At 46.8% G+C, this 18,822-nt stretch overlaps 1 protein-coding gene across 1 annotated transcript; it reads right to left on the minus strand.

Annotated features, from left to right (window-relative positions):
• Positions 1–8,339: 8,339 nt before the first annotated feature.
• On the minus strand, positions 8,340–18,710 carry LOC306806930 (hydrocephalus-inducing protein-like). The gene is made up of 13 exons (XM_079316087.1): positions 18,541–18,710; positions 17,168–17,303; positions 16,552–16,716; positions 16,069–16,221; positions 13,971–14,209; positions 13,366–13,621; positions 12,259–12,402; positions 11,948–12,091; positions 11,145–11,458; positions 10,802–10,970; positions 10,212–10,310; positions 9,307–9,515; positions 8,340–8,474 (listed from the first exon to the last, which is right to left on the minus strand). The coding sequence occupies exons 1-13, from the start codon at positions 18,693–18,695 to the stop codon at positions 8,438–8,440; spliced, it is 2,220 nt and encodes a 739-aa protein (XP_079172213.1). The 5' UTR covers positions 18,696–18,710; the 3' UTR covers positions 8,340–8,437.
• Positions 18,711–18,822: the final 112 nt, after the last annotated feature.

The following is an 18,822-nucleotide window of genomic DNA, read 5'->3' on the forward strand; positions in this document are numbered from 1 at the left end:
TGGTCTCTCCCTGCGCCCCCGTGTGTGAGTGCGGGAGCCTCGGAGAGCCCCGCGCTATCTCGGTGGAAGGCAGGGCTCTGCTCCGGGAAGCTGCTGCGGCACCAGCCCCGGCACTGGGAGTCTGCAGAGACCACCTGAAACGCTGCCCGACCGGTTTCGCAAATGTTATTGGACACCTGCGCGAGAAATTCGCCGATATTGGCTCCTGTTCCTCGTCACGCCTAACCTACAGAGCACGTTTAGCATTGACAGATGCAGTACTTCTATCGCTATTACCAGACTTACCTTCCTCACCACCTCCCCGGCCTTATTTATCGTTTTTTAGCTTTCTTTTAATTATGGTGTGGTTGTGTCAGGCAAAAAAAAAAAAAAAAAAAAAAAAGAACATTTTTTTTATCAAAGGAAAAAATACCCTTGGAATTATATCCTTAATTGAAACATTTCTTTGAAAATACTGGGATATCCAAAGTGTTCTACAGGGCAGGCTGGTTAAACTGTGTCTACTGCATGTTTTTAAGAAGAATGCTAGAGTCAGCAGCTCAGAAATTGAGACCCAGAGATTTGCTGTCTTGAAAGCAGCTGAATTTTATTCCTTGTGACTTTGCTTACTCTCACCTCGCTATTTTTTCCCCAATAATTCTAAAGATACTGGGTGAATGTATCAAAATACGTATTAAATATAAGTAGGTGAAAGTAGAAAACTTGCTGCATTTTCTGATTTGAGTGTGTAGAAATGTTTTAAATTTTCTACTATTAGAAAAGGTACTTACCTGACAAAAAGGATTTTGAAATTTAAATCTTGCAAATCAAGGTAAACCTCAATGCAATACATAGAAACTAGTTTAAGGTAAATGAGTAACTTGCCAGCGGAGGCTGCGCTGATACAATCTGCCAATTAAAATAACATTAATGTAACCCTCTTTTGAGTTTGTGCTGCTGTCACTGGCTTTATGGAGAGCTGATCTCATTGAAAGGCTGCAGCTATTACTCCAAATAAAGTCGTGGTTATGTGTAAAACGCAAATTTGCGGAATTGTCCGCCTGGTACAACAGCCAAGACACTTTCTAACATTTGCCGGTGGCAGAATGCAGCCTTTCTTCGCTGCCGATGGATTCTCTGAACAAAGTCAGCAGTTTCTGCAGTAAACCCGGGTCGGAGCAGCAGCTCCCTGCCCGCTGTTAGTGCTGGGGTGTATCGCCGGCGCTCCCCCCGCTGCCGATCAGACCGTGCCTTCCCCCCGCTCCCATAAAGGCTGTTTTACCACGGCTGGGTAGCACTGAAAGCTGTTTCTTAACTGAGTCACTGCAGCTTTGTGTGCATGTAGTGAGCGCGTGTTTTTTTGCGAAAGGCACATATTTGATTGCATGGTCTCAGCTGGATAATGACTGAGTAGGAGTGCTCTCTGACCCTGCAATGTAAATTGCAGCTTAGAACATTCCAAAACTTGATTTGTGTTCAGAAAAAAACATGTTCCTGCTCTTCTCATCTTCTCTCCAGTAGCTTTTTGGTTGCTCTTAGAATTCCTAGAGTTGGATTCATACCACGAACTTCCTCATAATTTCTGCCTGAATCAGAAGGCTTGGTTGCTGCATTGTAAAGATTGATAAATATAGGCTGGAAATACACATTAATGCATTCAGAAAATGGGTTGTATAGATACAGCTGTTTACTTGACATTTATTTTAAATAGTAGCAGAGAGGGAATTCTGTGATCTGGTGCACTGGACACTATCTGTAAGAAAACATAAAATGCTTAGGAATTTGCATCTAAAGAATATCAGTATGTTCTTCACGTGCTGAGGCCTGAGCAGCAGGCCCAAGCCAGAGTTTACTTGTAATCCTGGGCACTGTGTGACTAACACTATCAGTATTCCTTAATTAAAAATAAATGATCAATATGCTTATGCCAGCTCTTTAACACCAAATGGGCTGCTTTAGAAACTTTCCCATTATCTTGTGTAGTTATCTGCAAGAAATGTAGCATTTTAAGAAACTTTCCCAGCTGACATTAATAGAGGTTTGTTTGTGTGATGTTTTAGGGAAAACCCACCCAGCCGAGGCTTGGGCTCTGGCTCAGTGTGCCATCAAATCCAGGTGTTTGTGTGCTAAAAATATAAATAAGTCACTTTGACTAGCTGGTTTGGGTCTATAACAGCTGGACCCTGTTTCAGGGCGAATTCAGAAACTTCACCTAGGGGTGGATGCACCCTGTGGGATTTTCCAATTGACAGGAAGAATTCTTCAGGTCCTCTCTCCAAAATGGGGTTCACCAATAGCAATTGAGGACTCTGGATGATGGTATTTAGGCATTTGGTGATGCATCTTTCTCAACCACTATTCTCTTTCTTGTATAGTAATGATTAGGTGCATTACTTGCTTATTTTTGCTTGTTGTTTAAGCAGAATACTAAAGCTTATTGTTTTAAAATTAAATGTATAATTTTACTTTGCCTTACTCTTCATAGTAAAATAAGACCATTATCTCATTGGTGTCTGTGTCCTTTAAGTTGCCCTATCAATTGGCAAAACAGTTCTGCATGAAGTGTTGAATCTGAAAACAATGATTCTTTATCTCTGCCCCATCTCCCTTTAGTTTTGCAGAACTAGGTGCTAACTGGCTTTGTGCATTTTCACAGATAAAGCAGTCAGGTGATCTAGACAATGACCATGCTGGAAACATGTAAATACAATAGTAAAGGTAAGAGGGATGAGAACGGGGACCAGAATCTGAACACCCTTACCACAGACACGTATATATGATATATATCTATATATTTCTTATACGTTTGTATCACTCCACTCGTTCTGTTAATGCTCTCCTCATTCTCCATCATATGAAAAAAATATGTAAATATAAGAAATCCACAAGTCACTTCTTTGGCTGCTGGGAAATAGTCCCAGTGTGGAAGATTAATTTCCTTCTGGGGTACCAGTGGCTGTATCATTCCATACCCAAGACAGGAATCTGGCTCCTCTCTGGAGCCTTATCTCTGATTTTACATGTTCCTTATCTCTGATTTTACAGTCCTCTTGGGTATATGGTGGTAGCAGGTGCCTGCAAGACATTTTTTTTGTCCCAGAGAGACCCAGAGGCTTACCAGCACGTTAGTATTAGACTGTATGAAGAGTAAAGTGTGCATCAACTCCTGCTGTTTCTCAAGGTAGGTTTTGGAATTTTGAACTTGACTCATGGTTACACATTTGTTCCTATTGTTGGTGGCTTTGCATATTTAACTTAGGTTCTGATCAGAAAGAAAGATTTTGTCAGTAATCCTGACAACTTCATGTCATTAAATTCCACTGCCATGATTTACTTGACTTAATATTATCCTTTATTTCTGAAGATTGCAGTTCTTAATGAGCAAATGCCAGCCTACTGTATACAAATACTAGGTGAGGAAACATGATCATAGGTCGATTTTTTTTTCCACTGCCTTTCCAAATAGTATTTGCGGAGAGGGGGAAAAGAAAACAGATTGCAAATTGCAAAAATAGGGCATGAGTCACAGTAGCAGCAGTGATGTGAATCTGCTTTGAGACTGTTACAAATACAGGATGGAGTAGAAGATTTCCTTGCCAAGAAATTACTGAGCAGCAATAAAATGATATGAAAATAGTACACAAACTCAGTATCAGGGCTTTGGATAAGCACGATATGATTTGCTGTAGGTGCAGTGCTCCACCGCTGCTTTTTCACCTTAGATTATTAACTGCACATATTAACTACAGCATTACCTTCACAGAAAAAATCCTATTTCCTATTAAATAACTAATTTGTTTTCCCTATTCTACTGTGAAATCACATTGGAAACAAGACATTGCCGTTTATGTGGAAACTAAGACCAAACATGGGCAAAATCACCACTTTTCCCAGGTAATGCCTTGCCTTTAACTGAGATCGACAGATAAAAATCTGGGTATTTAAGAACAACATGTGTTATCTCTTTTTATTTTCCAGTCCTTTAAAAAATGAAAAGTAGCAGTTTGGAGAAGCTAAAGCAATGCCTCAGGGGCTGACCTTCAGGTGACTGTTTGGTCAGCCCCGAATTGGCAGGATGAACAGTCAGGGAAACATTCCCATTGCATGCAAGAGATGAGTTTGTGTCTTTTTGTTGCTTGTAAAAATATGGGATTTTTAGACTTCCCGTGCTTATGATTTTGGTTTTCCCCTTAATGTGATTTTAAAAAGCCCTTTAAATGAATCAAGTTTTCACTTTTTTTTCTTTTATATATGGATTTTACCAGTTTTAGTCTGAAGTTCCAATGATTCACATGACTTAAAACTAATCAACAAATCTATTTGAAGAAGTGATTTTAAACAATACAACAAAAGACATAATAAGACTCTCCTGTGCCTGATCTTCTTGATGAACCAATACAGAACCAGATGTTGAAAACCATGTACTGCAAAACAAAAGCCTGAAGACAACCTATGGCTTTAGGGCTCAATTTCAGCCTTATATCCACTAGCAAATATGTGAAATTTCTGTCAAAAATCCAGATTTTTTTTCTCACAGACAAATGTCTGTTAAAATAATTTGAAATTAAGCTATTCAGTTCTACAAATATTTTAGTTTCATTGCCATTTAAAAAAATAGATATTGGAATTATTGTCTTATATAACAGCTACAATAGCAATTGTCACCTGGTTTAATAATTGTAATTGAGAGAATTTACCATGGAGAAGGAAATACCACTGGCATGCAAAATTAATTCTAATCTGAGGAAAACCTTAACGGGAAAAAAAGCTTCAGTATTTGATTACCCCAACTCTTTGAGTTGATCAGACAAAACACCCAAAATATTTTAGCATTGTACAAAAAAAGGTTTATTTAAGCTGATGTGTTAAGTCAAAGTCACATAGTATCAACTATTCAGAACAATTATTTCCTAAATAAAGATAAATAGCAAATATGCTAATAACTCATTTTGCCACTGTATAGTCTAACTAAGTGCTTAGTAATGATGAGAAAAGATAATGCATGTAGAGAGTGTTTGTGGCTTCTACTATATTGTTTCTAAGTGAATTAGAGACTTAAATTAAACAGAGCACTCCCTATTTACATGGAACCGTTTAAATATTTCCAAGGAAACCTGAAATCACATCAACTCTGGCAGTTTCACTTTGAAAAAATCCAGTTCCATGTAAAGAAATGAAGAGGAATACTGGGATAGAGAATACACAGAAGCCTTACCTGTTAAGGAATGGAATCTCTGAAGATTGTTTTGATTTATTTTCAATTATTTCAAAGAAACTGGTGATACTTTAAAAAGTTGTGGAGTGATAGAATCTTCATCGCAAATTAAAGTGTTTGGTTTTTGGGTTTTTTTGGTAGGGAGGGGAAGAGGGGGGGAATTAAAATCCAAATTTTGAACACTTGTGTCCTACAGGTGAATACTGGACTTTGTACAAAATACGATCAGTAAAGGTTTCTCTGTCGATACAGGGAGCTACAGACACCTCCAAGCGTTCAGGGATGGAGCTCTTTGAGGGAAGGTTTGAACGACCAGACTTCTGCCCTGATTTCTGGGCAAATTCTTCTCGAACAGCACGTAAAAAAACCCGTGGTTGGGCACATTTTGCTATGTATTTGCTTAAGTGTACAATGAAATCTGCAGCTCCATTGATTTTGATTCAGGGTGGAGCGCACTTCACACCTTGATTTATACAGAATGTGTTTGTCGGACAGAGTCGCTGCCGCCCTTTTCCCAGCCCTGAGTCCGAGGGGGCGCTCGGTGAGGTGCCAGCGCCTGCTGATGGCCCAGAGTTCAACATCATGTTGATGTTGGTAATTTTTAAACACACCAGCGTTTCAGCCCGTTGATGTGGAGCCGCTTGTGCTCCAAGAGATGCTAGATTTATTTGTTTGGGCTTTCTGAAAACAAAAGATACTTCCATTTCCTAAGGTTAATTTACATTAAGTTAATTGTATTATTTAATGTTATCTTAGCCAGGGGCTTTCTCTTGCTGGTGAAGCTCTGTATGAATCATGGCAGCAATGAAGCAACTCTCTGCTCATAGGCACGAGAAAAAACAGCACAGTTCCTTTCAGCAGAGGCAGTTTAGAACTCCTTGGCATCATCAGAAGTCATGAAAATGTCTTGCATTTTAAACCAAAGAGGAGAAGAAACGAAAGCATTGGCAGAGGATTTGGCAAAGCCAATATATGCCAATATGACTTATCCTGTTGGCTGCTCAGTTATTGCAGCCCTTTGCTATTTACCATTTGTCTTGTTCAGAAATCATGCCCAGACAATTCAGGGATGGGTACAACAGAAATTAAATAAATCATAGCTGATCATGAAATAATACAACTTAGGAAAATTTACATGGATTGTCAAGTATTTACCTTATGGGCATGACAGTCATAACATAGAGAACCAAATTAGCCCTTTGAACAAAACTTCATCTATATCCCTGTTTCTCATGCCCTACTGTCCATTTGTTTGGCTGATGTAGTGTCATGTTAAAATACTGTTCAATGTCTTTTACTGTTTAAACATTGCAAGCAGGGAATAATTCCTTATTTTGCTTTGGTTGCATGTAGAGTTTGCTTCCCTTAATAATCTGTCTTTATCTGAATCCACAAGTTTTCTAGTGCTGCTCTTCTGACTCTGCCCCACCCCACTGCAGAGGAGAGATGAGAAAGTCTATGGGGTTTATCTGCCTGTCAGAGTTAACCTACAGCAAAATCAAAACCAGAGCTATTTTCTTTTTATACTAGTTTTCATAAGTAAATTCATAAATTAGGAAACATATAAATTTTCCTAACTTAAATTAGGAAACAGCATATAAGTTGTTGTTGGCACCTGATGGCTCTACACAAACCATAAAATTTTACACACAGACAAACTATTTAGTCAATTCAGAGCTGGTGTTAAATAACATTGTTTGAAGGGGAAGACTTGCCTGTTAATAGCAGGTCACCATAGCTTAGTGAGCTCAGCTTCAGGCTGGAAGTGCTCTTCTGGCTCACCTAGAAGAGCTGGCATTTCTACTTGTAACCCACCAAATCCAGAACAACGGAGAGAGGTTCAGAACAAACAAAGCAAGGCACTGAAGAACTGGAGGAGGCTGATGACACACAGGAAGAGCCTCTGAACATTTAATGACTGAATGCTCAATACTGAATACACTGTAACCCGAAGTCAAGATCGAGCACTATACATTGGAGTCAAGAAGTCAATTACCCTGAGAGCACAATCTGACAAGCATGTGATCACAGCTAAAAATCCCCATTCCTTGGCACAGCTGACATGTCTGCAGTTAGTGTGGAGCCAGAGAGCTGCAAAAATGGGTGGCCGTGGGGATGCTCCTCTTGTTAAACTCAGAAGCAAAATGGCACAAGTTAGAGCAGTGGTTTTGACTTTAGAACACCTTTGTCTTTGGGAGTGCACCTCATGCAGGTTGCTCTTCTGGCCTTGAAATCCCATGATTGATGGGAAAGTGTCCACAAGGTAGAGGAAGAGCTGCAGCATCAAGCCAAGCCTTGCACCTGGCAAGGAGCAAGAGCTGAAAGGCTTGTGCCACCCTCCCCCTGTGCCACTTGAGCTCCTTGCACACCCCAGCAGGCTTTCTGATGCTTGTGTCTGCAGATCCAACTAAGATCCAGTCATGTCCAGAGATAAGATCCTCAAGTAGCTCCACAGGTGCTTTGATGCTTTGTCTCTGGGAGTTCTGCAATGCCAAAGACTGTAAATCTGTAAATTTCCAACCAAACCTGCTTACATTATAGCCCTTTAGACCTGCTCATATTTTATACTGCATTGGCAATATTTAGGTACTGAATTAGCCACAACTTTAGTCCTAGTGATCCACATGATCATACACCTCACGCTGGACCAAGAGTTCTCTCTCTACGAGTCTGCCACAATCCCCAGGGTTATCTGGGCCAAAGTACCACCAAGGTAATGCATTGCTAGGAGATCATTGTCCATGATCATCACAAGGGTGTCATGGGCTTCATGATACGGGTTTAAGAGTATTGGCTGTCCAATTCCAGTGGCAAGGGACACGGTGGGACTTCAAGTCATAGTTAAGGCTGGCTATAAAAGCTCCAGGTACTTCACAGAGGTGGATAGAATCCAGCTCTCTGTCCCTAAAAGCTTCATCTGGAAGAAGAGGAAGACTGTGCAGGATCTCATGTAATTTGCACCATGTCTGGCTAGAGAGCTCAGCAATCACAGATTTCTTCACATAAGACATTCCTTTCCATGCTTTATTGGTAAACAAAATATGCCAATGCCAATCCTCAAGGTTCTTATCACACAGTAGGTTCTTCAGTTCATTCATTGAATCCTTCAGAGTAAGTGAATTTCCATGTTGTCACATGTCAAAGAAAAACTTCCTCATGCAGAGCTTCCCAGCTCCTGAAAGAATTTCAGGACTGAACTTGTCAAGCTTTGTCTTCTGAAGAATATTTGGATGATTCGGTTTCTTAATCCTCATCTGATTTCAAGAGGTCATCATCAGCACTGCAGAAGAAACCACATCATTCCCATCATACAGGTATAGAAATAGGCAAAGTTGTTTTGTTTTTTTTAAATAACAATTTTTTTCTGCTTAAGGTCTGTATTCCAGAACAGGAGAGAAATGCTTAATGAAATCATACACCAACAACAAAAGTAAATGGGGGCTGTCATGAAGGAGGCCTTTTGGAAATCACAAAGTTCACCAGTTCCACTACAGAGAGGTGGTAAAACCATGTAAGGGCAAGAGCAGTAAGAAATGAACCTGGGGACCAGGTCCTCTGCACTCTGAGGGGTAACCAGCAGCCAGGAGAAACAAAGGAGATGGCAGATGAGGTGTGTGAGATGAAGGCAAAAGGTTATTGAGTTAAAGAACGAAAGCTGTTGGTTCTCTGTGTTGTTGTTTGGGTTGTTTGGGTTTGTTCAGGTTGGTTTGTTGGGTGTTGCTGTGAGCTGGGAGAGGGACAGGTTGAAGAGCTGACCAAAAGGAAGTGGGACGAGAGGAGAGGGGACAGAAAAGCTGGCGGTCGGGAGAGAATGTGAGTTCCCCAGGAGCCATCCAAGGGGAGAGGGGACAGGGACTGCTCTGGCCGGGTGCAAAGGGGATCAAATGGAGTCACTTTGTTGAAGGGCGTGCGTGTGTGCTTGGCTCTCGGGGAGGGTGGAGATGGGCACTTTATATCAGCTTGGATGCTGGACATATCTCTCCAAGGTTGTATTCGAGCCCCAGAGCCAAGAAAGGAGCTGAGAAGGGGAGAGAGCCTGGCACTGAGGCGGCCAGGAACTCAGTGGCCATGATTCCAAGACAAGGAGCTGTGCCAGGAGAAGCCTGTGCTACCTGAGGCCTTCAGTCCATTTCTTCCACATCCAGTTGGTAGCCAGGGGCGAAGCCTCCCCAGCCACCACCACCTGGTAGGTGGGGCCTCCCTGCACGTGGCACAGCGCCGTGGTACGGGCGACGATGTTGGCGTGGCCAAAGAAGGTGAAGGTGACCGTGTGGCTCTCTCCCGGCTGCAGCTCACCCCACAGGGGCCGCACATCAAAAACCTGCTTGGGGAGAGATCGAGGTGCTGAGTGTGCAAATGGATGCAGAAGAGCAGCTGTGCCTTGCAGTAAAGCACAGTCATAGCTGGAGTGGCCTGTTCTCCAAACAGCCAGAATCACCCTAATTTCATCCTGTGTCCGTGCCACTCACCAGGGCAGGGACCATGGGGAAAATCTTCTCCCATTATCACTTATCCATGAGTAAACACTACATTAAAGTCAACTGGAATGTCTCTCGGCAGCAAGAAATTCTCTCTGCTGCAGAGCTGGTCTTTGGAAACACTTCTCACCGCCCTCAGAAGAACAGGACACTTGGAGCTGGGATCCCTTGGAGCTGGGGAAAGGCTTATCTGACTTCTGAAGCTTTTCCTTCTCTCTCTGATTTACATGCTGCTCTCTCAAGCAGCTACAGCCAAAATTTCCCACCAAAGTTTCCTGTTGACCACCTGATGAGCTCAATGGGAGCAATGCCCTGCACAGGAGCTGCACAGGAGCTGCACAGGGAGCATCCTGGGACAGACCTACAAAACTGCCCCCATGGCCTCTCCAGTGACCAGCTGCTTCAGCAGCCCTTTTTGTGATGGGCTTGGAGGGATGTGAGGCCCCTCTGTGGCCAACCCTGAGGGCCACCAGTGGGAGTGGGGCTACAGAACCGCTTTCCACATTGGGAACATGGACGTGAGACCAATCCCCACTCACCTCCTGCATGCCAGGCTTGGGGCGCTCCACCTCTGAGAACCGACGCCAGGCTCGCTTCCTCACCGGCCTCTGAGGCTCCACAGCAGGGCATGGCAGCACCTGGAAAACAAGCACCATGGGCTGCAGTCACCAGCTGGCTGCTCTGAGCAAGATCCCTCTGCTGCAGGCTCCACCACCTCACCACACCAGCAGCAGCTGAAAAGGGACCTGGGCACAAACCAAGTGTGAAAATGTCCCTGCCATCAGTCGAGTGTGGCTCCAAGCTCACCCACAGATGAGACCTGGGCTCCATCTGCACCTCCTGCATCAAACTTGCCTGAGGGAACTGGGTGTACCCAAGCACTCAGGCAGGGAGGGTGGGAACTACGGAAAGTCCCTTAAAGGATTCTAGGATGGCCACTTGGATTTCCTTGGTTTACTTGTGCATACGTGGCAACAAGTGGGAAATAAAGACGATTACTTTTATGCTTCTATCTAAAAACATTCAGCCACACTCTTCATTGCATCTCTCCGCCTTTGTTTCCCCCGATTCAGAAAAACTGTGCAAGCTGAGGAGACAATGCAAGCAGTAGGTGCACAAGAAAATCTACCTCTGCTTCCGGGGAGTCCTCTGCATCTGCTGGCTTCTGGGCAGAGTTCTGTATTGTTTTGGGGGTTTTGGTTAGCTCCTCCACACTTTCAGCCTTGGAGTATCTCCTCAGAAACTCTCCCTCCTTCTTGGAAGACTGGCGTTTGAATTTAGGTGGTGAAGGCTTGAACCTGGAAAATAACACAACTGTGAGCATGGACTTGTAGTGGGAGAGAGAGATGCCTGCAAGAGCAGCTCCTCAGTGGGATGCAGCCCCTGGCTGGTGTGCTGAGCTCGGGAACAGCCACTGCAAAACCAGGTTGGAGCGGGTCCGTGCTGGAGCAGCACAGGCATGATGCACACACCTTATGGTGTTCAGCTGGCGGTCTGTCAGCAGTGACCAGTGGTACTGGGCAGCAATTGGGCCGCAGTTGGTCATCTCCATGCGCAGCTCTTGCTCGGTGTCATTGATGATGCAGCCAAAGTCCACGAACTCGGACTCCAGATCGAGGTTGGGGAAGTAGACTTCTCCCCGAACAATCATCTGCTCCTCATGAGGATGCTCCTTGAAGCGCATCCTGAGCACCCTCTCTGCCACCCGGCTGTGCAAATCCTTCTCATAAGCTGGGTTAAACTGGATGCAGAGATTAAGTTCCTCGCCTGCATCCAGCCTCACGGGCTGCAAGGAGATGAAAAGCATTAATCACCTTTGTGATCAAGTCCCAGAGTGTGACAGCAGGAAACAGTAAATGCTCAAAGTGCCACCCCAGCATGGGCTTCTCAGTCCACCCTCCATTCTTTACAACGAGGATCTGTCTGCCCACTCCAAGATTCTCTGCTCCGAGATTCTCTCAGGCCCGTGTTTCTGTGCCCAGCAGCAATACAAGGGGATGCTGCTGGAGAGCTGGGATGCTTTCCAGGAGACACCTTTAGTGCATGGCTTGCCCTGATCTGCTTTCCCACTCCCCTCTCCTCGTGTTTTACAGCCACCATGGATGGTACCAATTCAGGTAAGATTTGGATTCCCTCGGCAGCTCTGCTGATGCAGCTCTGGCTGATTCACTGCTGACACTACAGAATAAATTTCTCAACTTGAGGGCCTCTCAACAGAAGTGCACCCCACATCCCTCCTCTTGAGACCCCGCTGAACACGCCCACAGACTCTCACCTTGGAATCCGCAGGGATGGGCTGCTGGTCCTTGCTGCAGATTCGGAACGGGTGCTCCAAGTGCAGCACAATGCTGAACGGCAGCGAGCAGACGTTTTTCACAGACAGAGGCTGGTACTGCAGCGTCAGGACATCGCTGGGTTGCTAAAGAAACGGGAGACAAGGGAAAACAACCTCAAGTGGCCATAGACCTCCTTCCCCTTCCAAAGCATTTCACATTTTTCAACCCCAGAAGTGCATCTGTTTCTATTTATTTCCAGACAGTTTAGGATTTACATCTTTAAATGCCTGCATGGAATCAGGAGACCTACCTTTTCTACACGGAAGGTCATTGCTGTGGAAGATATTTGCACAGCAGGGCAAATGAAGCTGCAGGTGACATTCACTTGCATGATCCGTTTCTTTTCTATCTCTTTCCCTACTGTAGCATAACAGAGCAGCCTCTCCTTCACCTCCTGCATGCAAGAGTCACTTGTCACCCAGTGTGTACTGGCAGGCCAGGCTCCCCACACTGGCTTGCCACCCACCCAAGGGCCCCATTCCTATCACTTATTCTTAGTGACTGTAATTAGTCTCTTCTCTCCTCAATAGCTCTCTTTTCTTTCTGTGCTATTGCCTATTTACTCTAAATATCTGTGCCCAGGGCTCCAGGAGCCAGGGAATGCACACTGGACTTAGGTGGCAGCTTCTCTGCAGAGTTCATTTCCCCTGGAAGGAAAGGTTCCAAGCCTCTGCTAAAATCTCCCCCTCTGTGTTGCTTTCCAAGGGTGCTGCAAAACCCGGCTGCCCCTGGGACACCAGGGCTGGCTGAAAGACTGGAGCATGCAGGAATAGAAAAGTAGGAAATAGAAGTCAGTTTGTCAATTACAATGATTCCTGGGAACAGTTTCCCGCCTGGGTAGACATTGCACTGATCATTAGAGCTGGCACGCTGTGTTCTCCCTCTCCAGGACTCAGGGCTAGACCAGCCTTCTGCCCATGTTTGTCTTCAGAGGAAAAGCAATGCTGCTTCCAGACATTCCTGCCATTCACAGGGCTCCTGTTTTACTCCCTGCTTCCCTCAGAAAAAAAGCACTTGACAGTAGTTTAATTTACTTCCTGCCTGGCCTTCTAGTCTGAGCGCAACTTATTCACTCTGCTCTTCCTTTCTGCCTCAGCACACGGCAGCCGAAACCCCTGTGTGCCCGAAGGAGCAGTACCTCCTTCAGCCCGTATTTTGGGAGCAGCAAGCTTTATGGTAGCTATGGAAACACAAAAGAGCCCTAGCAACTGATGGTGGCCAGCAAGCAAAGCAGCTGGCTTTAAAACAGTTTGTTGAAGTCACTGGCTCCTTTTCCCAGGCAAAGGTCCAGGGGCTGCAGAAGGAGCCGCCGTGGGGGGAACTGGCAGGGAAGGCTCTGCCCTGGCAGGGGCCTCACCTGGGCAGTGCTGGAGCAGCCTTTCAGCACCATCTCCGCACTCTGGCCCGGCCTCAGGTCCACCTGCAGCGGCTGCACCTTGAACACTGGGCTGCCCCGCCTGCGGCTCCGGGAGGCGTTTTTACTCCTTTTGCCACGGAGGGCAGGGCCGCCAGTGCTCTGCCCGGCCGTGCTGACACTCTCTGTGCTCCAGTACAGCCGCTGGGCGCGGCGGCCTCTGTTGGTCACCGTGAACCGGCAACAGCAGGGACTGCAGCTAGGAGAGAGGAGAGATGGAAAATGGCACGGCAGCTGCTACTGCCCTGGGCTCACTCAGCTTCAGCTTCACCCTGACGCATTCCCCGACTGCACCTTCTGCAATAAAACCTCCACCCAAAAGGCTGCCCAGGCTCAGAGCTGCAGCCTGGCCAGGCCTTCCAGCTTTTCCATTTCTGGGGCTTTCCAGGACATCCGGCGACTCTCGGCTGATGTATTTCTAAAGGAACTCCTGTGGCTTCAGGGAAACACAGCTGGGGCCTTGAGTATTGAAGAAGAACTAGCCTGAAGGACTATGGAAAAATTATTCCTTGCTGAACCCACAGAAGCGGAAGCTGAGAGTCTCCTACCTGAAGTGGGACTTCAAGTTGAGTTCCGAACGCAGATTTTTGTCGGTGACAATGGTGGTGCCAATGCCCACAGCCCGGACAGGGATGATGATCGTACGGCCGTTCTCAACTAACACCTTCACCTCACCCTTGAATTCCTTGGTGTCATCCAGGCTTGCTGTCACAGTTACCACCACCTCAGATGTAGGCTGGATCACTGCTTCACAGGGCTCAATCCTCCAGCATGAGCCTCTCCCAGCCTGTAAGACAAGCCAAATATCAACTTAGGATGGGGGGTCATAAACCCTGCTCTGCTGTGAGGTACAGGAAACAGGAAGGCTAAAGAGATGAGTGTAAAAACTCTAAACATTTATTATTTCCCTCAATGTGAGCTATGGTGTCTGGCAACAGCAATCCTCCAAGAATTTATACAACCTGTATTTTAGCTTCTTTTAACAGAGTGAGGTCATTAGCCCCGTTTTGCTCAACCCAAGGGATGCTCCTCCTCAAGAGAAGGTTATTTCCCCTGCCAACTCTCTTTGGAGGGCTTGCCAAGGAAAGCTATTCACTCCCTCCTGGCTTCCCGACAGTGGAGCTGGGTCTGCACAAAGGCTCAAGGCTGGAGGAAGCCAGGACTGCTCAAATCCCAGCCCAGCAGCCACACAGCTGGAGGACACTGCTGAGAGCCTGAAGAATAACTCTGCAAAGCCAGCTGAAAAAACCCAAAGTCTCCTTTCTCTAGGGGCCATCAGTGCTCCTCAACATCCCCTAAAGATCTGAAGCCCTCATTCCCCATCCATCATCAGCTGTGGAGAGGCCCCCCAGTGCCCTCTGCTTTGGAAAAGTCACCTCTAAACTGTTATAGCAGAGCAGGAAAGCAAGAAGCAGAAGAAAAACACCTGCAGGACATGCCCTCTGGACATGGCATGGCCTTCCCAAGCATCTCATTCTCTGCTTTCTCATGGACCTCCCTCTACAGATGGGTGAGAGAGCTGCAAGTGCCCCGGGGAGGGAGGAAAGGCCTTGCACCAGCTCAGCTGCACAGACACAGCTCTGCAGGTCCGGCCCTGGTACGAGCATGTGAAACCCATCCTTTACATGCCGGGCCCACCCAGCCAAGCTGCACTGCTCCCTGAAGAGGCTGAAAGCAGAATTGTATTGTGCAGTTAGACACAGCTAACTGTCCTGGAAAAATCCCCCACTTCAAGGCTGCATTATCCCCTAAACAGCTGGAAAAGCAGCAAGAGGAAAATTTGCCCCACTCCTCCTTGGCCCAGGAGGCTGAGCCTGAACTCCAACACAGCACCCGATGCTTTATCCACAAACACAAATGAGTCCACAGTGTCAGGGCTGGCTTTAACCAGCTCCAGAAGTTGAACCCACCCAATATCTTGAAAATCAAATTTTTTTTAAGCTGTTTTCAAGCCCCTCACAGATGCCCCCTCCAGCAAGGAGCACATCCCACTCAGCCCCAAGCCACAGATCATTCCTGGCTGCTTCTTGTGCTCCAGAGGAGCAGCTACAGATCCAACCCTGCTGCTTGTCCCCTCTGTGTAACCTCCACCAATGAAACGACCTTTCTGTGCAGCTGCTCTCCAGAGATATTCTGCAATGCTGCAGAGAGCAGGGGGTGCACAACCCTCACAGTGCATTTGTGTGCAACAGCCCTATGGGTCTGAGCCACAGGAGCTGTGAAGCTTGCCTTCCCACGAGCCCTTTGAGGGCAGATCTCACACCCTGGTTTCTGCCATCAACAGAACGTTGGCACAAAGCAAATGCAGATGGAATGGGGAATCCATGGGGACATCCATGCCCTCTCAGAAGCAGTGGGCCACAGGCTTCTCTTGATCTCCGCCCCCCAAAACCATGACTTGCACAGCTAAATATCTTCACAAAATAGAGAATTGCAAACATCATCCAGACTCATTTGTGCTCCAGCCTCTCTGCAAACCATTTCACAGAGGCGTGCCTGAGACTCTGGCATCTCTTGCTTGCTCTCGGATGGAATTTCTTGCTTCCACTCACACAGATCAATACAGAAACATTGCATACAAAAACCAAGTCAAGGGCTGCTGCTAAACATCCATTTTCACTGGAAAACAGCCCCACAGACACTTACCATCTCTACCCGGAAGGGTGCAGGAATCTCACTGTGATTCTCAATGTGGATCCTTTTGGACTTGTCTTTCAAGACTCGGGTAGTGCCAAAGTTTATCTCCCCTGGTTGGACACAGACAACTGGTCCATGGCCAATGCACTGCAAATGGAGTTCCTGTTCCAGGAAGAAGGTAGGAAAGGTCAAAGAAAAAAGAATCTCAACAAGGAGAGTTTGAAAACATTAGCCAGCTCCTAGAGCATTCCTAAACTGGGGATAATGATGGCCCTTTGAAGCTGTCAGTGATGTAGACTGAAACAGAAGGCCTGGAGCAAGTGTGGGGTCTGCAGCGATCCCACCTGAGAGCCACAAGCTGCTACTCGTGCCACCCATCCCTTCTGTCCTTGTCCCCACCAGCCATACAGCACAAGTTCCTGAAGAATCCCTGTCTGCTCTAGGCCCCACTGCCAAGAGCTGCTGCAGGCACACATCTCCCCTGGCTCTCACCAGCGGGGATCCTTCTCTCCCAAACACGGCCACCTCAGCAGTGGCCTTGCACTCTCCCAGCTGCTGAGCCTCGAGTGTGATTGGGATCTGCACCGAGCCGTGAGCCTCGATAATCCCAGACGGCTCAGAGCTGGAGTACCATGCAGAGGCCTTCTCCTTGTCTTCCTACAAGGGACAGAATCAAAAGCAACTTCAGAACTGAGGAAGCATTAAACTCCTTAACATCTACCGCAGGTGTGAGCAACTCACACGCACTTGTACAAATTCTCAGAAGAAAGCAAAAAGGCAAACAACAAGATACAAGGTGTAGGTGCTGAGCATCCCCAGGGGGTCCAGAAGTTGCTGCGTCCACAGACAGCCACTTCTGTTCTGACAGCCTCCTTGCGTCAGGTTTTCACTGCCCTCTAAGCTCTCCCACTTGCAAACAAGTCAAAGACTAGGACATAAACATCTTCCTCAAGATGTTCAGCTGTTTCCTGAAGTTTGTATTCAGGTTTCTGTTCTCAGAAAACCATGAGGTTTGAATAGAAACCAGCAAGGTCTGATCCAAACCCTTTTATTCCCCTAATAACCCCCCCAGTAACATTGGAGGGGAGGAGCTGGAGGCAAGGCAAACCTGAGAGAGCAGACGGTAGCAGCCACGAACGTCGCTGTCATTCACAAGCGTCACCTTCTCCGTGTAGGGGAACTTGAGGCAGCAGGGGCCGAACCACACGACAGGGTCGAGCACTCGCAGGGCAGGAGCCATGCACCTGGGCAAGGAAATGACCCCGAGGCAATTGACATACTGAGAGCACTGACACCTTTTGTCCTCAAAGAGAATGGAACGGAGCAGAAGGCATTTGACAAATCCGACTTTTCACTGATACACTGATACAAATTCAGTAGTTCTACAGTGACAAATCACCTTGAACTACTTGTCACTCAAACGCCTCTTGGCAAGGAGGGACAAACCCTGAGGCTTTGCACTGCAGAGGCTTCCAAATGCCCAAGCACAGCATGTGCCCTGTTCTCGAGTGTCCTGGCAGTTTTGCCCCTTCTTTGCCCAAGGACACTTGCAAGGACTCCTCTAACAGTCCCCAGGCTCTGGGGAAGCCTTTCCAAAGGGTACCAGTGCCCACCAAGGTTCAAGAAACACAAGACTCTGGTGTATCAGTGGAAATGACTCCCTTTTCTCCTACAGCACCCTTGTCCTGCCTGAAAACGGAGTCGTCTCTTCCAGCAAGGGGTGATCAACCCCTTCCAGTTCCTACAGCTCCCTCGGTTCTTTGCCCTACGTGTCTCTACCTGACTGTCCCCAGCTGCACTTGCTTGACAGAACTGCAGCCCAGGCACTGACTGGATGGCTCTGTCTGGGAGAAGGAACAGCACCAGGGAACTGCATCTCTCTTGTCATTCTACTGACACCCACAGCAGCATAGCAGGAGAGAATTTTACAACAGCAAGACCAATCTTTGGCCTCAGCTCTGAGAACATTACTCAAAAGACCAGAGGGAAGCAGCAAAACCTGAGCTCACCTGCCACATCAAGGACTATCTTGCTCTTTGCAAGATCTTTTGCCCTCCCCACTCCTGCCTTGGGCCTCTTCCCCACTGCACATGCACTGTTGAAGTGAACCAGACCCCAGCTCTCAGCAGGCTGCTCACTGTGTCCCAAAACAATGCTGCAGGGTGCTCACAAGCCAGCACAAGTTCACCACTTGCAGGAGCAAGGACAGGCAACCCTTGGGAAGTTTGTTACATCTCAAGCACCAAGCCCCAGGCCAGCAATGAATGTTATTCTGGCTCCCTTAGAAAAAGGCCTAGGGTCATGCCTGGCTGGGAGCAGGGGGGCATCTCACCATGGGCTGCTTTCCTAGCACTCTGCTCGTGTCTAGATGGGCAGATGCAGCTCATTAAGCAGCACTTCTCCTTGGGAGCTGCAGCCAGGCAGAGTGCTGGCGCTGGATGCACGAGGAAAGACAAGAGGCTGCGAGGAAAGCCTTGGTACCTGGCTGTGAGGGGCAGTGTCAACCACTTGAGGCCAACACCAATCACGTCCACCACCAGCTCCAGCTTGTACTCTCTGGCCGTGTTGGAGCACAGCGTGATCTGGTAGAAGAGAAAAGAAGTGCAGCAAGGATTTGCTTGCTCCCAAAATCTCATCACCCATGGGTGCTGTCCTCCAAACCTTCTTCCATGCTACAGAAAGGGAGGATTTTGCCTTAGTTCCTCTGCTGGTCCATAAGTAGAGCACAGTCTTTGGGAGTAACAAAAACCTTCTAGCCATATC

This window comes from Erithacus rubecula (genome assembly GCF_903797595.1).
Source record: "Erithacus rubecula genome assembly, chromosome: 12".
In the NCBI taxonomy this organism is placed as follows: domain Eukaryota; kingdom Metazoa; phylum Chordata; class Aves; order Passeriformes; family Muscicapidae; genus Erithacus; species Erithacus rubecula.

Bases quoted from the DNA above. Each gene is read 5' to 3' on its own strand.
- LOC306806930 (XM_079316087.1), bottom strand. From the start codon at position 18,695: ATGAGATTTTGGGAGCAAGCAAATCCTTGCTGCACTTCTTTTCTCTTC. The intron at 17,304-18,540 runs GTACCAAGGCTT...TTCCTTGCCCAG, and splicing joins ACACTGCCCCTCACAGCCAG to GTGCATGGCTCCTGCCCTGC. The intron at 10,311-10,801 runs GTAGATTTTCTT...CTTGTTTTCCAG, and splicing joins AGGACTCCCCGGAAGCAGAG to GTGCTGCCATGCCCTGCTGT.